Source organism: Oryctolagus cuniculus, chromosome 11 (genome assembly GCF_964237555.1).
Source record: "Oryctolagus cuniculus chromosome 11, mOryCun1.1, whole genome shotgun sequence".
In the NCBI taxonomy this organism is placed as follows: Eukaryota; Metazoa; Chordata; class Mammalia; order Lagomorpha; family Leporidae; genus Oryctolagus; species Oryctolagus cuniculus.
This window is the reverse complement of record NC_091442.1, coordinates 102,974,356-102,997,637: the sequence shown is the minus strand read 5'-3', so window position 1 is coordinate 102,997,637 and position 23,282 is coordinate 102,974,356. Positions and strand designations below refer to the sequence as shown.

General features: G+C 38.7%; 1 protein-coding gene across 10 annotated transcripts in view; it reads left to right on the top strand.

Annotated features, from left to right (window-relative positions):
- Window positions 1-11,694, top strand: part of BLTP3B (bridge-like lipid transfer protein family member 3B) — a 138,295-nt gene extending 126,601 nt beyond the window's left edge. For all 10 annotated transcript variants that reach the window (XM_051846567.2, XM_008256938.4, XM_051846566.2 and 7 more), the window contains 2 exons: window positions 7,772-7,947; window positions 9,174-11,694. In XM_051846567.2, the coding sequence (XP_051702527.1) occupies window positions 7,772-7,947; window positions 9,174-9,293 (296 nt within the window). In that variant the 3' untranslated portion in view covers window positions 9,294-11,694. The remainder of the gene's footprint in view (window positions 1-7,771; window positions 7,948-9,173) is intronic.
- Window positions 11,695-23,282: the final 11,588 nt, after the last annotated feature.

Sequence of the window (23,282 nt, the reverse complement as noted above, 5' to 3'; positions counted from 1 at the left end):
AGACTAAGTTACTGGAATTAAGACTTATTCTATGCATCTGCTCTCCCACAATATGGCGCTGGGAGAGGAGGAAACAGCTTCTACGCAGCTGCCTCCAGTTCAACCAATAAACTGTAGGACCTGCTCCTGATTGGAGGAGAGCAGCGTACTCGGCGTGTGGGCAGCCGAGTTGGGATTGGCGGAGAGGACTATAAAGGAAGAGAGAGACAACATGCACCAGGAACATCTAAGGGGAACGTCTGAAGGAACACCTGTGCAGCCCCCGAGAGAGCCGGCCGGCGGTGTGCCGCTCCCCCGCGGAAGTGGGGAATGTGGCAGGGGGAACCGCCCTTCCACGGAGGTGGAAGGGACGGTAGCCAACCCGGGAAGAACCAGCAGCAAACCCGGGGAGGGCCGAGCAGACAAAAGAACAGCGCAGGGTCCTGTGTCGTTCCTCCACAAAGACGGGGAGCGACATAATGGTGCCGTGACTCGGATATGAAGCCTAGGCAGGGTTCAGTGTCGTTCCTCCATGAAGAGGGGGAGCGACATAATGGTGCCGTGACTCGGGTAGGAAACTTAGGAGGGAAGAAACGGGAAGAAGTGGAAAATACCGGAGAGAGACTAGCAAAGAGCCTAGGGAAAAGCCGGACAGAAAAGGTGCCGGAAGAAGCTATCGAAAGCCTAGGCATAGACTCAGATACGGACTGTGGGAAAGAAGTTAGGATTTAAAGTGAAAGCAAGAAGAAACTTAGACCCAGATACGGACTGCAGGTTGAAAGTGAAAGTGAAACCTATAAGAAACTTAGACTTGGATACGGACTGTGGAGAGAGGCCAGGAGAAATGAGGGAGGAATATTGTTGGAAGAAAACTTAGGGAAACATACCGGGTAGAGAAAAATGTTAGGGAGGATGAAGCCGCGAGTGCAGGCCGAGGCGGAGACGTAAGCCAGCTTGGAATTCTTCAAGTCAGCCCGGGGAGCAAAAGGCGAAAATCTGGAACCAGAGGCAGAGACGTGGGCCACCAGGTTGGAATTCGCCCGGTTAGTCCGGGGAACTTGGACTGAATGCCGGCGGCGGAAACGTGAGCTACGCTGTGTGATTCGCGGAAGCTGCCGCGTGCAGAGAGAGCACGGGGCGTGAATAGATAGGGAACGCGGGGCTGGTGCGAGGCTGTGGTGCGGGCGTGAAGGGCGTGGAGACTGCGGAGTGTGCGCGCGAAGCCGAGCCGCGCAGAGCCGGGAGCCCGCCGCAGGGCGGGCGCCGGGATGCCGCACAGATGAGAGAAGCGCGGGCTGAAGCAGCTCAGAGCCGGGAAGCCGCGGAGAAGCAGCCTCGGGGCGGGCGCCGGGAAGCCGCAGGGATAAGAGAAACAGAAGTTTAGAAGTAAAATGAGAGAAATAGGAATGCTGGCAGAAAGAAGTAAAATAGGAGAAATAGGAATGCCCGGAGATAGAGAAATAGAGAAAAATAAGGCCTCCCCTCAACATGGCAATGAGAGAGCTTGGATTTGGTCTGCCTGATTAGGGAGGTGGTGAGCACCTGTGGGCGGCTAGCAGCTTATGCGCCGCAGGTCACCGAAGACAGGCACGAATTAACATCAATAAGTCTCCCCACAATACCGCAATGAGAAGGCTTGGATTCAGTCTGCCTGATTAGGCGATAAGCACCAGCAGGCAGCTCGACCAGAGTATGAGCTGCAGGTCACCGAAGATAGGCACGAACCAACACTAATAAGTCTCCCCACAATACGGCAACGAGAGGGCTTGGATTCGGTTTGCCTGATTGCTAGGGCTTGTAAGCACCTGCAGGCAGTTCTAGCAGAGCAGAGCATGCGCTGCAGGGCACCGAACTCAGGCACGCATCAGCGCCTAAAAACCTCCTCACAACATGGCGAAGAGAGGACCCGGATTCGGTTTGCCTGATTGATAGGGCTTGTAAGCACCTGTGGGCAACTCTAGCAAGCAGAGCAGAGTGTGTGCCGCAGGGCACCGAAGACAGGCGCGTATCAACGCCAAAAATAAAAAGAAAGGGGGATCTGTGGGGAGCAACCTGGACTAGACTAAGTTACTGGAATTAAGACTTATTCTATGCATCTGCTCTCCCACAATATGGCGCTGGGAGAGGAGAAAACAGCTTCTACGCAGCTGCCTCCAGTTCAACCAATAAACTGTAGGACCTGCTCCTGATTGGAGGAGAGCAGCGTACTCGGCGTGTGGGCAGCCGAGTTGGGATTGGCGGAGAGGACTATAAAGGAGGAGAGAGACAACATGCACCAGGAACATCTAAGGGGAACGTCTGAAGGAACACCTGTGCAGCCCCCGAGAGAGCCGGCCGGCGGTGTGCCGCTCCCCCGCGGAAGTGGGGAATGTGGCAGGGGGAACCGCCCTTCCATGGAGGTGGAAGGGACGGTAGCCAACCCGGGAAGAACCAGCAGCAAACCCGGGGAGGGCCGAGCAGACAAAAGAACAGCGCAGGGTCCTGTGTCGTTCCTCCACGAAGACGGGGAGCGACATAATGGTGCCGTGACTCGGATATGAAGCCTAGGCAGCATTCAGTGTTGTTCCTCCATGAAGAGGGGGAGCGACAGTTGAGTTGATTCTATTTTTTATCTACTAAGAAGAGTTTGATATGGCAAGTTTCCCTTCCCTCAGTCCATGTGATTTTGACAGTCTGGCAAACATATGACTCATTCATAGAGTGAGAATAGGACCCAGCAGAGCCAATGAAGAGATTTCAGTTCTTGGGACTCAGTGAGTGGTCCATGAGTTGAATGTGGTAAAAAAATTGTTTGTGTTCATGAATTTGAGGGCACTGAAGGAAGAAGGGTCACAGGATGTAAAATAATTTGCCCAGGATCATCAATGGCAACCTTGGCTGTCATATGCCTAAACAAGCACAGAGGTAAAGGAAAGTGGACCTGAGAAGTGGGGAGAGTTACATCCTGAAATCATGCCCCTAAAGAATATCATATGAATCCCAGTGTCCAGCAGTTCCTGAAGCTAGCACTTCACTTAGACTTCCTGTAATAAAAAAAAATACAGTTTTCCTTTTAAAAAGAAGTTTGATTTGAGCTTCTGTTAACTTGCTACCTAAAGTATGTGATCCAAAAAGTAAAAATAATACTGATGTGTGAACATATTTCCTACATGGCTTTTTATAATTATTTTTAATATCATCCTTTTTGAGATACAATTCAACACTATCTCAGCACTCACCCATTTAAAGTACACAATTAGTAGTTTTAGTATGCTCACAAACAGTGCAACCATCACAACTATCACAACTCTACTTCTCCCTCAGTCCATGTAACTATTAATTTATTTTGTATATGTTCTTCCGTTTTGGACACTTCATATAAATTTAGTGATATAATATATGGTCTTTTGTGACTGACTGCTTTTTACTCAGCGTAATATTTTCAGAGTTCATCCATATTGTTGTACATACCAGTACTTCATTCCTTTTTATGACCAAGTAAAGTTCTGTGGTAGGACATGTCACATTTTGTTTATCCATTTATTACTTAAGAGACATTGAGGTTATTTTTACTTTTTGGCTATCATGAATAAAACTGCTATAAGCATTTATGTCTGAGTTTTTGTGAGGAGGCATACTATCATTCCTCTCGAGTAGGTACTTGGGCATGGAATTGCTGGGTTATAAGGTAACTCTGTCAATCATTTGAAGAACTGCCAGACTTTTCCAGAATAGCTGTAATATTTTACCTGTTTATCATTAGCACTAAATAAGAGTTTCAACTTCTCCATCTTTTTTTTAAAGATTTATTTATTTACTTGAAAGTCAGAGTTACACACAGAGAGAAGGAGAGGCAGGGAGAGACAGAGACAGAGAGGGGGGGGGTCTTTCATCTGGTTTACTCCCAGATGGCTGCAATGGCTAGAGCTGTGGCAATCCGAAGCCAGGAATCAGGATCCTCTTCCAGGTCTCCCACATGGGTTCAGAGCCCCAAAGACTTGGGCCGTCTTCTACTGCTTTCCCAGGCCATAGCAGAGAGCTGGATTGAAAGTGGAGCAGCCGGGACTCAAACCTGCGCCCATAAGGGCTGCCGGCACTGCAAAAGGCGGCTTCACCCACTAAGCCACAACGCCGGCCCCATCCACCTTTCTAAAATTTATTATGATGTGACTTTTTAATTATAGCTATCCTAGTTGGACTGAGATAGTTTATCATTGTGGTTTTGATTTATATTCCCTGTTAGCTAGTGATGTCAAGTGTCTTTTCATGTATTTATTAGCCATTGTGTATCTCTGTTGAAGAAATATCTATTTACATGATTTGCACATTTTTCTACTTTGGTTTTATATTTATTAATGAACTGTAAGAGTTCTTGGTATATTCTAGGCACAAGTCCCTTTATTAAATATATGAGTTGCAGATACTTTCTCCATTCTGTGAGCTGTCTTTTGACTGATAGTGTCCTTGGAAGACAAAAGTTTTTTTTTTTTTTTTTTTTAATGAAGTTCAATTTATCTGCTTTTTCTTTTGTTTCTTGTATGTTGACTGTCCTAAGAATTTATTGCCAAATCTGAGGTTATAAGAAATTTACACATATGTTAAGAGTTTTAAAGATTTAGTTCTTAAATTTAGCTGTTTGGCCGGCGCCGCAGCTCACTAGGCTAATCCTCTGCCTGTGGCGCCAGCACCCCGGGTTCTAGTCCCAGTTGGGGCACCGGGTTCTGTCCCAGTTGCTCCTCTTCCAGGCCAGCTCTCTGCTGTGGCCAGGGAGTGCAGTGGAGGATGGCCCAAGTGCTTGGTCCCTGCACCCGCATGGGAGACCAGGAGGAAGCACCTGGTTCCTGGCTTCAGACTGCCGCAGCGCACCGGCCATAGCGGCCATTTGTGGGGTGAATCAACAGTAGGAAGACCTTTCTCTCTGTCTCTCTCTCTCTCACTGTCTAACTGCCTGTCCAAAAAAAAAAAAAAAAAAATAGCTGTTTAACTCAAATTATCAATTTAAGTTAATTTTTGTATTTGGTATGTCAGCAAAAACCATAGACACAGGGTTTACTTCTGTACTAACAGTTCTATTCCACTTACTTCATTGTTTGTTCTTATGACAGTATCAAACTGTAATTTAATAAAAAATTATTTGAGGAGAAGAGAGAGAGCATTCCTATCCTGTTGTTCACTTTCCAAATGCCTGCAACAACTGGGCTGGAGCAGGCCAAAGCCAGAGGCAGGAAATTGAATCTGTGTTTACCATGTGGGTAGCTGAAATCCAGTCATTTGGGTCCTTACTGCTGCCTGCCAGGGACTGCATTAGCAGAGGGCTGGAATCAGGGCCAGGAGCTGGAAATCAAACCCAGATACCTGGTAGTGGATACAGGTGTCTCTTAACTCCAGGCTAAATGTACCCATGCTGCCTTGATTACCAACTTGCTTTGGACTAAGTTTTGAAACGGGGTTATGTGAGTCTCTTCAACCCTGCAATTTTTTCAGGATTCTTTGGGTTCTTCTGGTTCCCTTGTGTTTCCATATGAATTTTAGAATCAGCTTGATAATTTCTACAAAAAAGCTAGCTCAGATTTTAATAGAGATGACATTAAAACTGCGGATCAATTTGAGAGTATTGCCATCTTAACACTATTGTATCTTAATTTACGGACTTGAGATTTTTTACATTTACTTATATCATCTTTAATTTCTTTGAAGAGTGTTTTTTTTTAATTTTTAGAGCAATGTAAATTTTGCATTTAATTATTAAATTCTTTCCTAAGTATTTAATCCTCTTTGATGATTTTTAAAAAAATGATTGATTGATTTGGAAGTCAAAGTGACAGAGAGAGAGCTTCCATCCACTATTTCACTCTCCATATGACTGCCAACAGCCAGGTCTAGGCCAAAGCTAAGAGCCAGGAACTCCATCTGGATCTTCCATGTGCGTGGCAGGGACCCAAATACCAGGGCCGTTTTCCTCTGCTTTCTCAGGCTCATTAGTAGGGAGCGGGTTTAGAAGCAGAGAAGCCAGGACTTGAACTGGTGCTCTGGTACAGGATGCCAGTGTTGCAGGTGGTGACTTAACGTGCTGGGCCACAATGCCAGCCCCAATAATATTTTTAGTATAGTTATTAATTTCATGTTCAAAGTCTTCATTACAAGTATATAGCAATACAATTTATTTACCTATGTTTATTTTGTTTATTTCCTACAAAGTTACTGAACTCATTCAGTAATTCTAATAGTTTTTTAGTTGATTCCTTAGGTTTTTCTTTTTTCCCCCATATACAAGATAGTATCATCTATGAGTAGAGAGATTTTTGTTTTTCTTTTCCAAATAGGTAGATTTTCTTTTTTTCTTGACCAGTTGCTATGGCTAGAACCTCTAGGACAGTGTTGAATTGATGAGAACCATCATTGTCTACATTTGAGGAAAGAAAAGTGTGCAGTTGTTCACTGTTTGCATATTAGCTGTGGGGTATTTATAGATACCCTTTATCAGATTGAGGAAGTTCCACTTCTCCTGGTTTACGTCATTTTTACCATGGAATGGTGTAGGATTTTTTCAAATGTTTTTTCTGTATCTGTTGTGATCATGTGGCTTTTGTTTTTTATTCTATTAACATAATATATTTTTTAACTTTTATTTAATATAAATTTCCAAAGTACAGCTTATGGATTACAATGGCTTCCCCCCATATATTAACATAATGTATTAAGTTAATTGATTTTTTTTTTTTTTTGACAGGCAGAGTGGACAGTGAGAGAGAGAGACAGAGAGAAAGGTCTTCCTTTTGCCGTTGGTTCACCCTCCAATGGCCGCCGCGGCCGGCGCGCTGCGGCCGGCGCACCGCGCTGATCCGATGGCAGGAGCCAGGAGCCAGGTGCTTTTCCTGGTCTCCCATGGGGCGCAGGGCCCAAGCACCTGGGCCATCCTCCACTGCACTTCCTGGCCACAGCAGAGGGCTGGCCTGGAAGAGGGGCAACCGGGACAGAATCCGGCGCCCCAACCGGGACTAGAACCCGGTGCGCCGGCGCCGCTAGGCGGAGGATTAGCCTAGTGAGCCGCGGCGCCGGCCTAGTTAATTGATTTTTATGCTAAACCAACCATGCCTTCCTGGAATAAATTCCACTTGGCCATGATGTATAATTTATTTTTATATGTTGTTGGTGTCACTTTGCTGATATTTTGTTAAGGATTTTGTGTCCATATTCCCAAATATAGTGATCTTTGTTTCCTTTTCTTGTGATTTCCTCATCGGATTTTGGTAGCAGACTTCATAGACAGAATTTTGAAGGGCTCTCTCTGTTCTGTTTTTTGGGAGAGTTCATAAAGATTTGGTATCCTTTAAGTATTTGAAAACAATTTACAAATGAAGCCTTTTGGCCTGAGCTTGTCTTTGTGGGTAGTTTGTTGATTACTGATTTGATCTTTATACCCTATAGTTCTGCTAAAATTAGCATCTTAAGTACATTTGAGTAGTTTGTATTGACTTAGGAATTTGTCTATTTCTTCGAATTTATCTATTTATTGACATATAGTTTTTACTTTATATTCATTTTATGTCTGTAAAGTTAGTGGTAATGATTCCTATTTTGCTTCTGATCCTAGTAATTTCTCATTTTCTTAGTTAATCTAACTATAGGAATGTAAATATTGTATCTTTTCAAGAAATGAACTTTCCATTTTACTGATTCTTTTTTATTTCATAAATCTGTCTTTATACTAATATAGATATATTCATTTTTAAGTTAGTTTTTCATAATAGAATTTTAAAAGGTTTATCAAGTATTTGGAAATGTTATCTGAGCATTTTATTTATTTGGTCAGATTCTCATATGCTTAACACTGGAAGTGACTTGAAAGAAAATGTCAAAAGTGATTCAGCGCTGCTGACCATTGGAAAGTCTGATCTGAAGAAGCAACATAGTGTCACTCAAGCCACTCAGACAAGTCCTCAGCCAGTTAATGTTCCTGAGTTCTCTTTTGACTTTACTAAGGAACAGGTAACAGGAAACTTAATTCAAATTCAGTTTCAACAATTAAAAAATAGATGTTAAGATACAAATATTTAAAATGTTGTTTTCTTACTGAAATAATTGGTATTGTGCTTAGGCACTGTGCTAAATGCTCTGGTTACAGTGTAATTCCCTTCAACCTCTCTGCAGTTCTTTCCATATTTTCGTGGTTTTCACCTCTAAAGTTCTATTCTGTTACTTTTAAAGCAAAGTTCAAGTGCATATAAAACATAGTTGTACTTAATATTGCTTAACAAACTTTTTTTCATATTGCTACATTTACTTTGTACTTATTTTGTACATTTACTTTGGACATCCTGTCCCTGTCTATTGAAGAGCTTGGCATCTAGTGGCAAAGACAAGTGTGCAGTCAGTGATCACAAAATACCATGTCAAGTGCTATACTACAGGTTGGTGGAAGTATAGGGAATTAACCTAACTTGAACTGTAAGGCAGAAATTCTTCAACAAAGGCTAAAAGAAGTCCGAGAATTCTTTGCAGTTAAAAGCGTATACTTTAATGTGTCTGGGTAAATGCAGAAACTCCTTGATTTTATCATACCTTCATACTTAGGGTGTATGGAGTGGATCCAAGAAGATAAAAAACTTGAACTAAGTCTTAAAGAAGGGAGGGGAAACTTCTTGGCCATATAGATGGAAAAGTCCAGTGGTGTGTTCAGAATATCCTGTCTGGAGCTCAGGAGAGGTTTGTTATGGTTGGAGTCACAGGATTAGATGAGATGATCCAAAAGAGTGATTTACATGACAAGAGAAGACCAGCTCTGAGATCTAATAGATTGTAAAAATGTAAAGGTTTTTTATTTTTAAAATAGAAGAAAATATAAAAAGAGCATAGGTTGAGAGGGATAAACCTCAAAGAGTTGAGTCATGAAAGCCACAAAAGAGTGAGAGACGTATGAAAGAGCAGATCAGCAGGCTCTAAAGTCTCAGAAAGATCTAGAGAAACGAAATCACTGTTAGATTTGGAAATTGGGAGGTAATTTGTGTGCTAAATTCCTGGGCCAAAATTAGGAACGTTTTTAAGTATATAATGTTTCCAGATAACTTCTCAACGCAGTTTTCAGCTCAAATGGACCCTCACTATCAATGAGTATGTCTACTGTCTTAAGTATTATACCTTTGTATGCTGTCTAAATAGTTTATACTTTCTAAAAATGATTAAATTCTTTTTTTTTTTCAAATTTATCATTTCAGCTCATGGAAGAAAATGAATCTCTTAAACAGGAACTGGCTAAAGCTAAAATGGCTCTTGCAGAGGCTCACTTGGAAAAAGATGCTCTTCTTCATCACCTAAAAAAGATGCCAGTTGAATAGCAAAAATGGCAGTTAAAACTCACATTACAGCTTTGAAGAAGGAAGGTTATATTTATTATGTGGATGTTACCAGTTATTGGAAAACTTGATTTTCCATAAAAAGACAATAAAATGAAATGGAATGTGGTAAAGTGATGACTATTCTATAGGTAGTATAGGTATGGATATAGGTACGGGTGTTGAATTTTTTGATTATTTTTTATTTTGGGGTTTAACACTCTTTTAAGCTGGTACGATGATCTAGGGAAGTCAATGCATATTGTAAAATAATTTCATGCCTAATGAAAAGAAGATGTCATTTCCTAATTTTGATATCTCACTACAGACATTTTTTGAAAAGAAAATTGAAAACTTATTGTGTTCACATAATTGCTAAAGTTATTTCTCACAATTTGTTAATAATTTATTATTATTTACAAGGATTCAAATGCTCATAGGGCTAATATAAAATAAAAGGAAGGTGGTATACATTTTAAATGTTATTAAAATTATGTGCTTAAATCTGTGATTATTTAATTACTATAAAAAGCCCAATCAAATTAACTAATTATATAATTAAAGGGTTTGCAAACTCTGGAAAATCATTACCCTACTGAACTTACTAAGTAACTTAAAAATGTTTAAAAAAATAAAAAATAAGAACTTTAAATGATGGGTAAACCGTATAAGTGGAAACTATAATTTTCAAAGAAAAGATGGTACAGATGTAAAAATAAAAAGCACAAAGTGTAAAAAAATCAAATTAATAGAGTTTATGGCCAAGTGATTTAAAAAGCATTACTTGTACATTCCTTTAAACATTTATTGCTAGAAGTAAAAGAGTAATTTAATCTGCTAAATTTGGCAGCATTTGTAACTGTAAAACTTTTAATTAATACTGTTTATATTATTTCTTTATCATTCCTCTTTAAGGAAAATGTTTTTGGAGAATTTGCTTTACATGCACATAAAACAATTTCATAGCATTCTTATAGTATAGTATCATATTAAGTGTTTGCACATACTGAATTTATAAAGCTAGTTTTGATTAAAGTTCTATGTTATATATATATATATATATATATACAGTCTTATATTATGAGAGTCATTGGTACATTTTGAATTCTATTTTCTAGGGATTAAGGTTGAAATCAACATGAGAGATAATTTCAGTCTTGCATTATGAAATAAAAGTACATGAGTGTTTAAGAAACAGAGGCTTTTAAAGATTTTAAATATATTTCTGATAGAATTAAACTAAGTGGTATCTATTTTAAAATTCACATTCTTAAATATACCCAAGATAAGACATCAAACAGCTGGACTATTCTTTCTTTAAGATACTTGAAAATTCTAGACCTCGTTGTAACATTTTATGGTGCTTTGCTTCTTTGGCATGACTTCTGTAGCCATCCCTATATCTGAATGCTTGGGAGAATACATATTTCATTCACACTAAGTGTTGCAGTGATTTAAATTTTATTGAAAACAGTATTTCATTTCTTTTTCTTCTGTGTCACCCATTTTCATTGACATAACTTAAAAATACTTACTGTTTTGGTAACAAAATATAGACAAGAACAAATTAAATTGTTAATATTTGAACTCAAGATATGTTTAAAATCCTGTTAATGTAAAACTATATAATATTCTTAGATTAAATACAAAGGTCTAATGAAAAGATTTAAAATGTATAGCTTATGTCCTGATGGAAAACCCTTCATTGGTAGGTATGTATTCAGCAAAAGCAGTCTCTGTTGTGGAAAAGGACTGGTGGACCTTAACTTTGGAGTTTACAGTGTTTTTCAGGACTGAGGTGTTCCATATACAATTAAATTTTTTCTGATTATTTAGTATCATACAAGCCAGATGTTTTCCTTATTCTTAACTGTATTTGGCTTTCCCAAGAAAATCATACAAATAGTAGAAAGGATAATATACTGAATATTATGTATGCTTTGTTTTTTTTCCAATAGAGGTTGGAAATTCACAAAACACTTCCAAAAACATCATATTATGTAATTCCCAAAGCTAACCCTGTGAGATAGATCTATATAATCCAATTATTAGAAGTTTAAAAAAAGTACCCTAAGACTCAGAAAGGTCAAGTGACTTGACTAAAATCACAATTAGTACCCTGGTCTTACATGCTTTAATTTTAGCTTGACCATTGATTGATGATGTTGCCTGGGCAGGGATAAAGGGGGGAGGAAGGAGGAAGCATTGTCTTAGCCCTGTTTTCCTTTCAGAGTTGACCCTAATACTTTTAATTGTGTGTGTGCGTGCACGCTCATGTGCAATGTATGTTACCTTGTGTGTATCATTGAAACTACTTAGAAGATAATGGAACAATTTTTGTTTCATTATGGAAACCCCAAGCTATTTAGCAGTGCAAAAAATAAAGGAATAATTTTTTAATAAACTACTAGTGTTTTTTAAAAAAAAACTGAGCATCAATTAGAAATAAAGTTGTCATACCTTGAATTGTTTTTTGTTCAATCTCTAGTAGGGAGATGTTAATGACTGGGGAAGATAGTGTAATTTGCTTTATATTTATTTTTGTTTATCTTTGTTTTAGGCTTTTTTCCTTTATTTTTCATTGGCAAGTTAAAATTGAATTAATTTACAATGTACACTATGATATTTTGATTTATGTTACATTGTAGAATGGCTGCATCAAGCTGTTTAATTTATGTATTATATCACGTACTTTTTTATAATGAAAACACTTAAAATTTCTCTTAGCCACTTTAAATATAGAATCTATTGGGTTTTTAAAATATTTATTATATTTATTTGAAAGAGTTACAGAGACAGTACGAGACAGAGAGAGAGAGGTCTTCCTATCTGCTGGTTCACTCCCCCAAATGGCTGCAATGGTTGGAGCTAAGCCAATCTGAAGCCAGGAGCCAGGAGCTTCTACCAGGTCTGCCACCTGCGTGCAGGGGCCCAAACACTTAGGCCATCTTCCACTACTTCCCTACGCACATTAGCAGTGTAGAGCAGCCGGAACATGAACCAGTGCCCATATGGGATGCTCGCACTGCAGGTGGCGGCTTAGCCTACTACACCACAATGCCAGCCCCTAGAATCTATCATTATTAAACATAGTCATATTGATATATAGTATACATCTTGAACTTATTCCTCCTAACTGAAATTTTGTGTTCTTTGACATATATCTTTCTACTTCTCCCATCCCTACCCCAGCATTTGGTAAGCACTATTTTACCCTCTGTGCCTATGAGTTCAGTTTTTGCATTCTGCAATAAGTGGTAAGATCATCCACTAATTTAGCTTTCTGTGCCTAACATTTCATTTAACATAGTGATTTACACGTGTATCCATGTTGTTGGAAATAGCTGAATTTCCTTCTTTTTAAAAGCTGAATGGCATCCCACTTTGTTTGTATTCCACATTTTCTTTATCCATTTATCTAATGATAGACACTTAGGTTGATTCCATATCTTGGCTATTGTGAATAATGCTACAATAGAGATGGGATGTGTAGTTATTGCTGTTTTTTTTTAAAGATTTATTTATCTATTTATTTGAAAGGCAGAATTACAAAGAGGCAGAGGCAAAGAGAGAGGGGGCCAGCACTGTGGCATAGCAGGTAAAGCTGCCCCCTCAGTGCTGGCATCCCATATGGGCACTGGTTCAAGACTCAGCTGCTCTACTTCCGATCCAGCTCTTTGCTATGGCCAGGGAAAACATTAGAAGATGACCCAAGTCCTTGGGCCACTGAAGCTACGTTGGAGACCTGGAAGAAGCTCCTGGCTTATTCTTTCTCTCTCTGCCTCTCCTTCTCTGTGTAACTCTGACTTCCAAGTAAAAATAAGTAAACCTTAAAAAAGAAAAGAGAGAGAGAGAAAGTCTTCCATCTACTGTTTGACTCCCCAAATGGCCACAACAGCCGGACTGGGCTGATATGAAGCCAGGAGCCTGGAGCTTCATCCAGGTCTCCCACATGGGTACAGGGGCCTAAGCCATCTTCTACTGCTTTCCTAGTGGAGCAGCTGGGACTCAAATGTAGCTATCTCTTAACATACTGGCTTCATATCCATAGGATGTATGCCCACTAGTGGTATTTCTGAATTATATAGTAGTTCTATTTTTAAGATTTTGAGGAACCTCTGTACTGTTTTCTGTAATGGCTATGCTAATTAACATGCCCACCAACAGTGGATGTTTCATCTTTTTGATAATGGCCATCCTGTTGTGAAGTGATATCTTATTGTGATTTTAATTTGCATTTTCCTAATGATTAATGGTGTTGAACATTTTTCATATACCTGTTGGCTATTTGTCTTCTTTTAAGAAACATTTGTTTAGCTCCTTTGTCCATTTTTAATTTGGTTTTTGTTTTCTTGCCAATTTCTTTGAGTTTCTTAAAAATTCTGGATAGTAACCTGGCTCAGATGGAGAGGGTTTACAGATTATCGTCCCGTTCTGTAGGTTGCCTTTTTATTTGCGGATTATTTCTTTTGCCTTGCAGAACTTTTAGTAATCTCATTTTCCCATTTTACTACCTGTGCTTTTGAGGTCATATCCAAAAATTCTTTGCTTAGATCCATATTTTGGAGCTTTTTCTTTTTCTTTTTTTTTTTTTCAAGATTTATTTATTTATTTGAACAGCAGAGTTACAGAGAGAGGGGCAGAGAGATCTTTCATCGCTGGTTCACTCCCCAAATGACTGCAACAGTCAGAGCTGTGCCAATCCAAAACCAGGAGCCAGGAGCTTCTTCCAGGTCTTCCACATGGGTGCAGGGACCCAAGGACTTGTGCCAAGTTCTGCTGCTTTCCCAGGCACGTCAGCAGGGAGCTGGATCAGAAGTGGAGCAGCTAGAACACGAACTAGCACCCATATGGGATGCTGGTGCCACAGCTGAGCTGCTATGCCACAGCTCCAGCCCCAGAGCCTTTTCTTTTAGTATTCTTAGTTTCTCGTCTTACATTTAAGTCTTTAATCCATTTTGAGTTGAGTTTTGTATACGGTGTGAAATGAGGGTCTAAGTTCAGTCCTCTGCATGTGGATATTCAGTTTTCCCAGCACCATTTATTGAAGACTGTCCTTGCCCTATTACATGTTCTTGGGCTCTTCATTGAAGATCAGTTGTAAAGGGATTATTTTTGGGCTCTCTGTTTTATTTGGTGTTTGTGTCTGTTTTTATGGCAGACATACCATTTTGATTACTATAGCTTTTTTGTAGCTTTTCAAGTGCTTTAGTTTTTAATTTTACATATCTGAAAACTTTTTTAGAATCTCATTTTTTTGTCTTTTCTCATCCTAGAATTTCAAAATATCACTATGATACTAGTGACAAAGCATTATTTTTAGTTAAGCCATGTAAAATTATCAATAACTATGTATGATCCCAGAAAAATATATATGGGGAAAGTAAATTTTAAAACACCAGTTTTTATTGTCATTCAATATGTATCAGTATGGGAGTTATTCTTCCTCTTTAATAAGTTTGTGCTTATCTGTGGTCTAATCAAGTCATCTTTCTGTCTCAGTGAATTGCACCACCATTCATCCTGGTCCTGACTGGTATCTAAAATTCACCCTTACATACTCTTCCCCATCATCAACTCCTCCTGTCATTTTACCTTGTTAACATCTCTCAAATTTATCTACTTAGTACCGCTCTGTAATTTAAGTTAGGATCAGTGCCAGTGTTTACTGCACTTGTCTCCTAACGGGTGTTCCTGAAGTTGCTCTGGCTGTGTTCAGGTTCATTCTCCATACAACAGACAGAATCCTCTTTTTGTCAAAGTTCACTTTTAACCAAGTGAATTTTAACCAGATCCACCAACCCTGTCCTCAACAGTAACCTAAAACATTTCAGTGGCTTCTTCATTGCTCCTATGTTGAAAACAACAGTATTTTATGTGACCTTTATGTACCTACCACTCTCTATATGGCACTTTTGAGCATCAGGTAAGTTAATGTCTCAAAGGACTAAGTGACTGGCACCTCACCTTTACAATTGAGGTTACCTGTCATCAGTAGCCTCATTGTGTATCATATTTTACTTTGTGTTCTACATTCATTGCCCTTCTTTAAGTGTCTGGGGTGAGAATTAACAGTGCTTCATGCACCATAGGGCCCATACTCATGCAGTTCCTTTGACTTGAAATAGGTATAACTCCTCATTGTCTAGTTAATTCATATCTTTCTTTCATATCAGGTCATTCGTCACTTCCCCCAGGGAATCATTCCATGATTTCTGTGAATGTAAGACCTGCTGTGACACATTCTCACAAGATCACATACCTCTACTTGGCATTTAACAGCTTTGTAATTTTATATTGTTTAATGTCAAACCCACTAGATATTGTAAATTCTGTGAAGACAGGAATTGTGTTTTTGTTGGGGTTGTTTTTCAATTTTGTATTCCTTAAGCCTCATAGAGTGCCTGAGAAAATAAGAAATTTATTGAAAGCGTGAAATGAATGGATGAGGTATCAAGGATATTTTTCAGGCATTAATTTTTTCCTCTCTGTTGTATTGAAAGGAGACATGGTAAAAATGGGAGAATAATTTCTTCTACTTATTAAAAGGGGGAAAATTCCTTGAGTAGAAAGGGGAAATAAAGGTAGGAAGATGGGATGGGACCATTTGCTATATGTGTTCTTCAGAATTTGGAATATCTAAAGTTCTAGTTGATTTATCACCAAACGGAAAATTAGCTCATCACTTCATGGTACTGCTGCAGTGCCAGAATGTCATCTGGCTTTGATTATTACATATGGTGTTGTGGCTGTTGAGTTCTGCCAGTTCTGTTTGCCAAACAGAGTGAAAAGAGGGCCAAAATAGTAGTGGCTGAAATAGTTTCTCTTTGGGAACTTGACTAATACTCAGAATTAATTTCAGTTGTTCCTAATCCCTTAAAATACAATCTCATTTAACCTTGCACCTACAAGTGCTAAGAAAAGTAAGTTTTGGGCTGTGTTTCAATCTTTCTTTTAGAATACAGAAAATACCAAAAGTTAGAATCACACAATATAATGAAACATTAAGGTACTGTTTTAAAATACTCATTTCATTAAATTATCAAATTATCATTTGGTAATCATTTGATTTATTTTTATTGTTTTTGGTTTCTGAGGAATCTTTGAAAGGTGCAAAAAATTAAGGTAATAAGAATTAAATGTAAGCATGTTGTTTTCTAATGACTTATTGTAAAATGGAGGGAAATGCATGTTAATGTTAAAATACTGAAATTAAACATATATGAAGATGCTTCAAAAAGTTTGTGGAAAATGGCAATAAAAGATAAGTTTATTTTGCTGTGAAAAATTTTGAAATCCATGTGAAATTTTTCCCAATGCACATTTTCCATGAAGTTTTTTTAAAATTATTTATTGGTTTGAAAGGCAGAGTGACAGAGAGAGAGATCAATCTTCCATCTTCTGAGTCTCCCCAAATGCCTGCAGCAAATGAGACTAGTCTAGGCCAAAACCAAGAGACACAATTGCCATCCAGTTCTCCCAGGTGCAAAAGTTGGAGACTAGATTGGAAGCATGGAATAGCTGGGACTGAAACCGGGCATTCCAATACAGTATGCAGGTATCTCAGGGTGGGGGCTCAACCCACTTTAGCACAATGCCTGCCCCTCCATGAAATTTTTGAAAACCTCTCATATGTTGCCAACAATATGTGGTATTAGCAGCTTTGAGAATTTGAAACTTTTTTGAAAAGAACATGAAATTAAGAAATATAAAATATATTATTTGTATATATTTATAAAATTTTTGATTCTGGAAAAAAATCACTAATGACCAAGATGAATAACCTGGGCTTTTAAAAATTCTAAAACCATTTAAACAAAAATTCAGTGCTCTGTAACTTATCAGTTAGTTTCTAGGTTCAATACTGTTTGTGTCTTCAATCAAAAGCCAATTGATGGGGCTGGTGTGGATTAGTTGGTAAAGCCACAGCCTTATGGCATCGCATATGGGCACTGGTCTGAGTCCCAGTTGCTCCACTTCTGATCCAGCTCCCTGCTAATGTACCTGGGAAAGCAGCAGAAGATGGCCCAAATGTTTGGGGCCTGCACCCATGTGGGAGACCTGGAAGAAGCTCCTGGCTCCTGGCTTCAGATCAGCCCAGCTGTAGCTGTTGTGGCCATTTGGGGAGTGAACCAGTGGATGGAAGATCTCTCTGTGTCACTTCCTCTCACTCTCTCTCTGTAACTCTGCCTTTCAAATAAATAAATAAATAGCCTCATACTATCAATTGGTTCTTTACAAATTACACTCAATTTTTCAAATGTTAAGTGAAATTTATCATATCCTTGGCTTAATTTCTTCCCTGTTTATGTTTAGAAGTACTTGAACAGTCTGGAAGCAAGGTGAGTTCAGTGAAGTGATAAACCTTTTTCACAGCCATTTAGTAGAAACATTTTGATTCATGTGACAAAAAAGGAACTCAAATAGTGAATCACAGAAATGGAGAACAAATGAGATTAAAAAAAATAGACATATGAATAAAGATTTAAGGAAGAAAAGGAGAGTAGAAGTATCCCTGAAGGATATGGATGAAATAAATATATAGAGGTATGATGAAAGCCTATCCTTTCTAATATGTAAGTCATTCCAACTAAAATAGGTATGTAGATCTTTTCAAAGTAATAATGAACAAATCCAGTATAAGGAAATGCATTGAACCAATTTCCAATAATTAAACACTTAAGGAAAATCTATCAAAAAGTTCACTTGCATTGTTTATCATTTGAATTAAAACCTAGAACAGAAATATTGGCATATAAGGAAATTCTTCAAATTAATGTGAAAAAAATTAGCACATGCAATTATTCAATTTGCCCATAAGGTTATATCTTTAGTATCTGTTATGATTCCAGTTTTGACATGAAAAGTGAGTCAACCTTCTCTGCTGTGGGAGAAATTATCATTGAACCAATAATGTTGGAACAATTTATCATTTGTTTGAATTCAATATATTTCTGCTATAATTCTTATTAGCACAATTGTATGTGTATGATAATCATATTTGGTGCTTTCTTCATTCTTATGTTTACTCTCTCCATTCCTTGCAGTTGAACAAGAGATTTTCAATACAAAGCATTAGAACTATGAAAGCAAAAGAGTTCTGAAGAAGAACATAGAATGAGCAAGTTAACTAGTTCTTTGTATCCTATTTCTGTGAATGTCTAGAATTTAAGGTATTCTCATATTATAAGGTCAATCTAAAAGCATACCAAGTACAAGTATATCGTTATTAAAAGCATTAGCTTTTCCCTGTATTCATAGAGATATTTAAGAATTAATAGATTCATTTATGTACACCTTTCTTATAAGTCTTATTGGGGACCCAGTTCAGACTTAACAGTTTTCTCGTGTATTATTTATAATCCCTGTTCCCCACTTTATTGCTTTTGGGAAGAATTCAGTTTTTTACTGAGTAGCTTTAAACTTTGATTTTGTTTTGGTTCACTTTTTGGGTAGTTTACTTAGTATGTCCACAGGCCATTATAGTGTGACCAATTTTTGAGGTTGAAACATGAAAATACGTACTGGTGATTTTATATTTACGTTGCCTCTCTCATATTGCACTGTGTATCACAAAGTCAAAGAATAAAATCATGGCACCTTGGAGTTGAATGAAAATTACAAGTCCTTTAGCTCAGCCTCCCACCAAAGCAAATCCAGAATACTCCTAACAAGGAGTCCCCACGTTACAGCTGAAAATCTTGGCAGTGAGAAAACCCATATACCACAGATCTTTGTCTTTTTTAAGACTTCTAATTTAACCTTTGTTGTTTATTTTCTATTAGTAATTAAAATAAATTCCCATTACCACATGTTGGTCCTAGACTTTTCACATTACAAAAGAGCTGTTTTATCTCCTTGCGGAAGTCTTCTTTTTTTCTAGACTTAATATCCCTAATCCTTTATTCTTCGAAAGACAGTGTTTCAAAGCTTTCACCATCATCATTTAGATATAACCCAATTTACCAAAGTCCCTGTGAGATTATGACATATTTTTTGTTTTCATCCGCAGTTCCTGGTTTATAACTCCATCCCCAAGGCAGACCATAGAACCCTTGAAAGTAGATTATAAGATCCCCATTGGTGAAGAGACTCTTCCCTATTACCCCTAAAGGAGGATCCTGTGTTTCCCCATCCATTCTGTTAGCAATCCTGTCTACTTATTTAAAAACCCAAAAGCTTCCAGGCAGCTAAACACTGGGAGGGTGCTAGAGGGTAGTGTGCCCTGAGAGTAGGACAGCTTGCTCCCTGCTTGCACCATCCCAGGGTATGATGCGCCTTTCCCTGTATCTCACCCATCTCATCTCTTCATTTGTATTTTTTGTAAGATCCTTCATAATAAGCCAATAAATATAAGTATGTGTTTCACTAGATTCTGTGAGCCACTCAATCCAGTTATCAAACCCAAGGAGGGGTTGCAAGATCCCTAATTTCTAACTGGTTGGTCAGAGGCATGGGTAAACCAACCCGAGGCTTTCAACTGACAACTAAAGTGGGAGCCTAGGAGAATGGAGTAGCCTTGGAGTCTGAACCCTCAGCCTAGGGAATCAGACACTATCTCTAAGGGAGGTAGTGTCAGAATTGTATTAGAGGACACCCAGATGGTTGCTGCTGCAGAATTCATTACTTGGTGTTTAAAGAAAAATGCCTTCATATCTGGTGTCAGAAGTGATCTGTATCAAAGCAGGCATTTAAACCTGGTGGTTGAGATGACTTTGAGTACTTCAGTTTGATACTCAGCACTGACTCCTGACTCCAGCTTCCTGCTAATGGAAACCTTGGTAGGCTATGATGATATCTCAAGTAATTGGGTTTTTGCTACCATTATGGGAGATCTGGACTGCATTCACTGATTCAGCCCTGCAGCTATTGCAACCAGTGGATGGGAGCTTGGTCTCTGTCTCTGTCTCTTTCTGCCTCTTAAATAAAGAGATTTAAAAGTTTAGAAGCAATCTGAGTTGAGAAATCTTGAGTTGAGAAATCAAGTCTGAATTGGAATTTGTTTTTCCTTAGCATGCTTATGTATAACAAATAAAAGAAGTTCAAATGAAAGTGTTATCCTAAAAGTCCTATAAGTAGTTTATTATTTAACAAAACAGTACATCTGGAGATAGAGTAGTTGCAGATACTAATTGATGTTATCTAAGACCCAGATTATGTCATCCCTGCCATCCTTAATCGAGAGGATTGCATCTTCATACTTAATTCTCATGGTTGCAAGCAGCTCCTAGCAAAACCTCTTTAAACATAGCCACAGCCAAAGGCAGAAGAAAAGGAGATTTTTTTTCCTCACATGCGTCTTTTTCAGTACAACTCCTTCCCAGTAAAATTCCTTTCCCAGCAATTCCTCAACAGACTAAACATTTCATCTCTCTGTACTTAAATGAATCACATTTTTGTCTAAACCATCTTTAGGATGAATGAGGGCTGTAGCCCTGATTCTTCCCTGAGGACATGACCATACAGAGGAGAGAACCCAATTAAAATGGGCTGTGCATACCAGATCAGGGAAGGGGATAGGTTTGAGTAGGGAATTAACAGTCTGCTAATTACAAAAACTCAGTACTCGGAACATGCAGCCTGACTGATGAGGAATATAATGGGACTATGGTATTGACATTTGTTCATTCAGCCCAATAAACATTAAAATTATACAGCAGGCAGTGGACCTGGTGGTGGAATACTCATACCTATCCCTGCCCCCATGGATTCTATCTAGTGGGGGATGTAGACAAATGAAGCAAGTTCAGTGTGATCCATTAAATGCCATGATAAGGTAAGTTTGTGCAACACAGCCTTAGGGAAGCCTTTTAAGGAGAGAGAACGCCTAAGTTAAATTTAAAAGGTAAGTGTCAACCCCGTTAGAAGGTGCTAGACAGAGAAGAGTTTGAAGACAACAGGGGGAATATTGGATCATGGTTGGTTCCAAGAGAACTGCACTGCTGCTCTAGATACTATTTTAGGCTATGATTTCTTGGTTTTTAAGCACTTTGTCCTCCCATTTATAATTCATGCTGATTTGTGACCATCATAACTTTCTGAGTTTCAGTTGAGTACATTCCTGTGGAGTCAGATCTGTCCTATATATTTGTAGTTGATTTTTTTTACCTTAATATAAATCATTGTGTTTATTTTATTTTGTTTAGGCTTAGTATTTATTAGGCTAGGAGCTAGCGGAAAAAATCCTTTCTCTGCAAAGAGCAAGATAAGTATTTTGTGGATATATGGTTTCTACAGCAGCTACATCATTTTTCTCCTATAGGGTGAAGTCAGCCATAGACAATATGTTAATGAGTGGACATGGCTATGATCTATAATACTTTATTTACAAAAATAGGCAATGGGCCATCATCTGCCAACTCCTGATATGCCTAGACTGCCTGAGTTATTACACTCCCAGTGTAACTTATACTCAACACCAGGAGAGTGAGCTTCCATCTCCCCAGCCCATCTCCAGAGATGCTGAGCTGGGAAAGAAGTGACTGATATAGACCTGTAATTAAGTGATTTTGTCAACCACATTGACTTAATCAAAGCCAGCAGACAGAGCAACCCTCCAAAAATGCCTAAGTCCCAGGTTGGTTCAGCCTTTATATATTAATCACCAATTCCTTCTTAGTTAACTCTCTTAATTCCACACAGATTTGTAAGCAGACCTTAGGCAGCCATACAATTTCTTCATTTAATTATAGTATCATATGACAAAGGATGGTGCTTTGACAATATCATTTTGTCCTTCCCAGACCTTCCTTAGTAATAATCATAATAATATTAAGTTTTTTTTCCAGAATAAGCATACTATGGGGGAGTCTGAAAACTGGATATTTCCTGTGACAGTCTTCTGAAGGCATTTGTTGTTACACTCACCTACATTTCAACCTTTATATTTTCTGTTGCTGCTCTAAGAGACTACCACAGATTTGTTACTTCACAGCACAGAAGTCCTGATAGATTATGGCTTTGCTGTGTCCCCTTCTTAAGTCATACATACAAGGCTGAAGTCACCTGCAGGGCTGTGGCCCTTTCTGCAGGTTCTGGAATGGATCTGCTTCCAAGCTCATTCAGGATGGTGGCCAACATCCTCGGCAGTTTTAGGACTGAGGTCCCATTTCTTTTCTGGTTGTGGGGGGAGCCAATTTCAGCTTCCAGAGCTCACTCTCATTCCATAGCTCTTGGCCCCCTTCCTCCATCTTCAGAATCAGCAACAGTGGATCAGATCCTTCTCCTATTTCATACCCTTCAGATCTCTTCTACTCCTTGTAGAAAGTCTTGTTTTCCATTTAGAATGTACAGTCTTAGAAAATTAGAAAATTTCTGTGCTAATTGTTGCCCAATATTCTTTCTTCTGTAATAATGGGTTCCCCAATTTTAGGTGGCTTCCTGAAGAAAAAATATGAATAATTTAATTCCAAGCATATTTGTAGCCATGGATGGCCTTGTGACCAAGCAGAGAAGTCCTGCCTTTCCTTCCTTCCTAGCAACCAGCTGGAATGAATGTTTCCTCCTGAGTGACAGGAAGGAATTCAGAAAGTGTGGCACCCGGAAAACCAAGTGAAGAAATTACTTAAGAAGGAATAATTGGCTGGTTCAATCCTGCCCAAAAAGATGAGGAATGAGAATCAACAATTGGATTTGACAATGTAGACATAGTTGATGACTTTAAAAATAGCAGTGGATCAGGGGGACAAGGCCTGTTTGTAGTGGGACTCAAGAGAGAATAAATGGCAAGAATTTGGAGAGGTTAACCATAGATTGTTGTTCATGAGGTTTTACATTACAGTGGAAGCTAACCACATACTTTACAATTCAAACACATTTGAAAAGGGCATCATTAATAATTAAGCCAAGGTTTAATTAATAATCAAGTATAAATGAAGTGTTATGACAAACTGGAATAAATGTCACCTTGTGAAGACAAGGGAAAAGAAGGCTGTGATTGGAAGGGAAGTGGGGTAAAAAGAGTGTTGGTTTGTTGGTTTATATATATATATA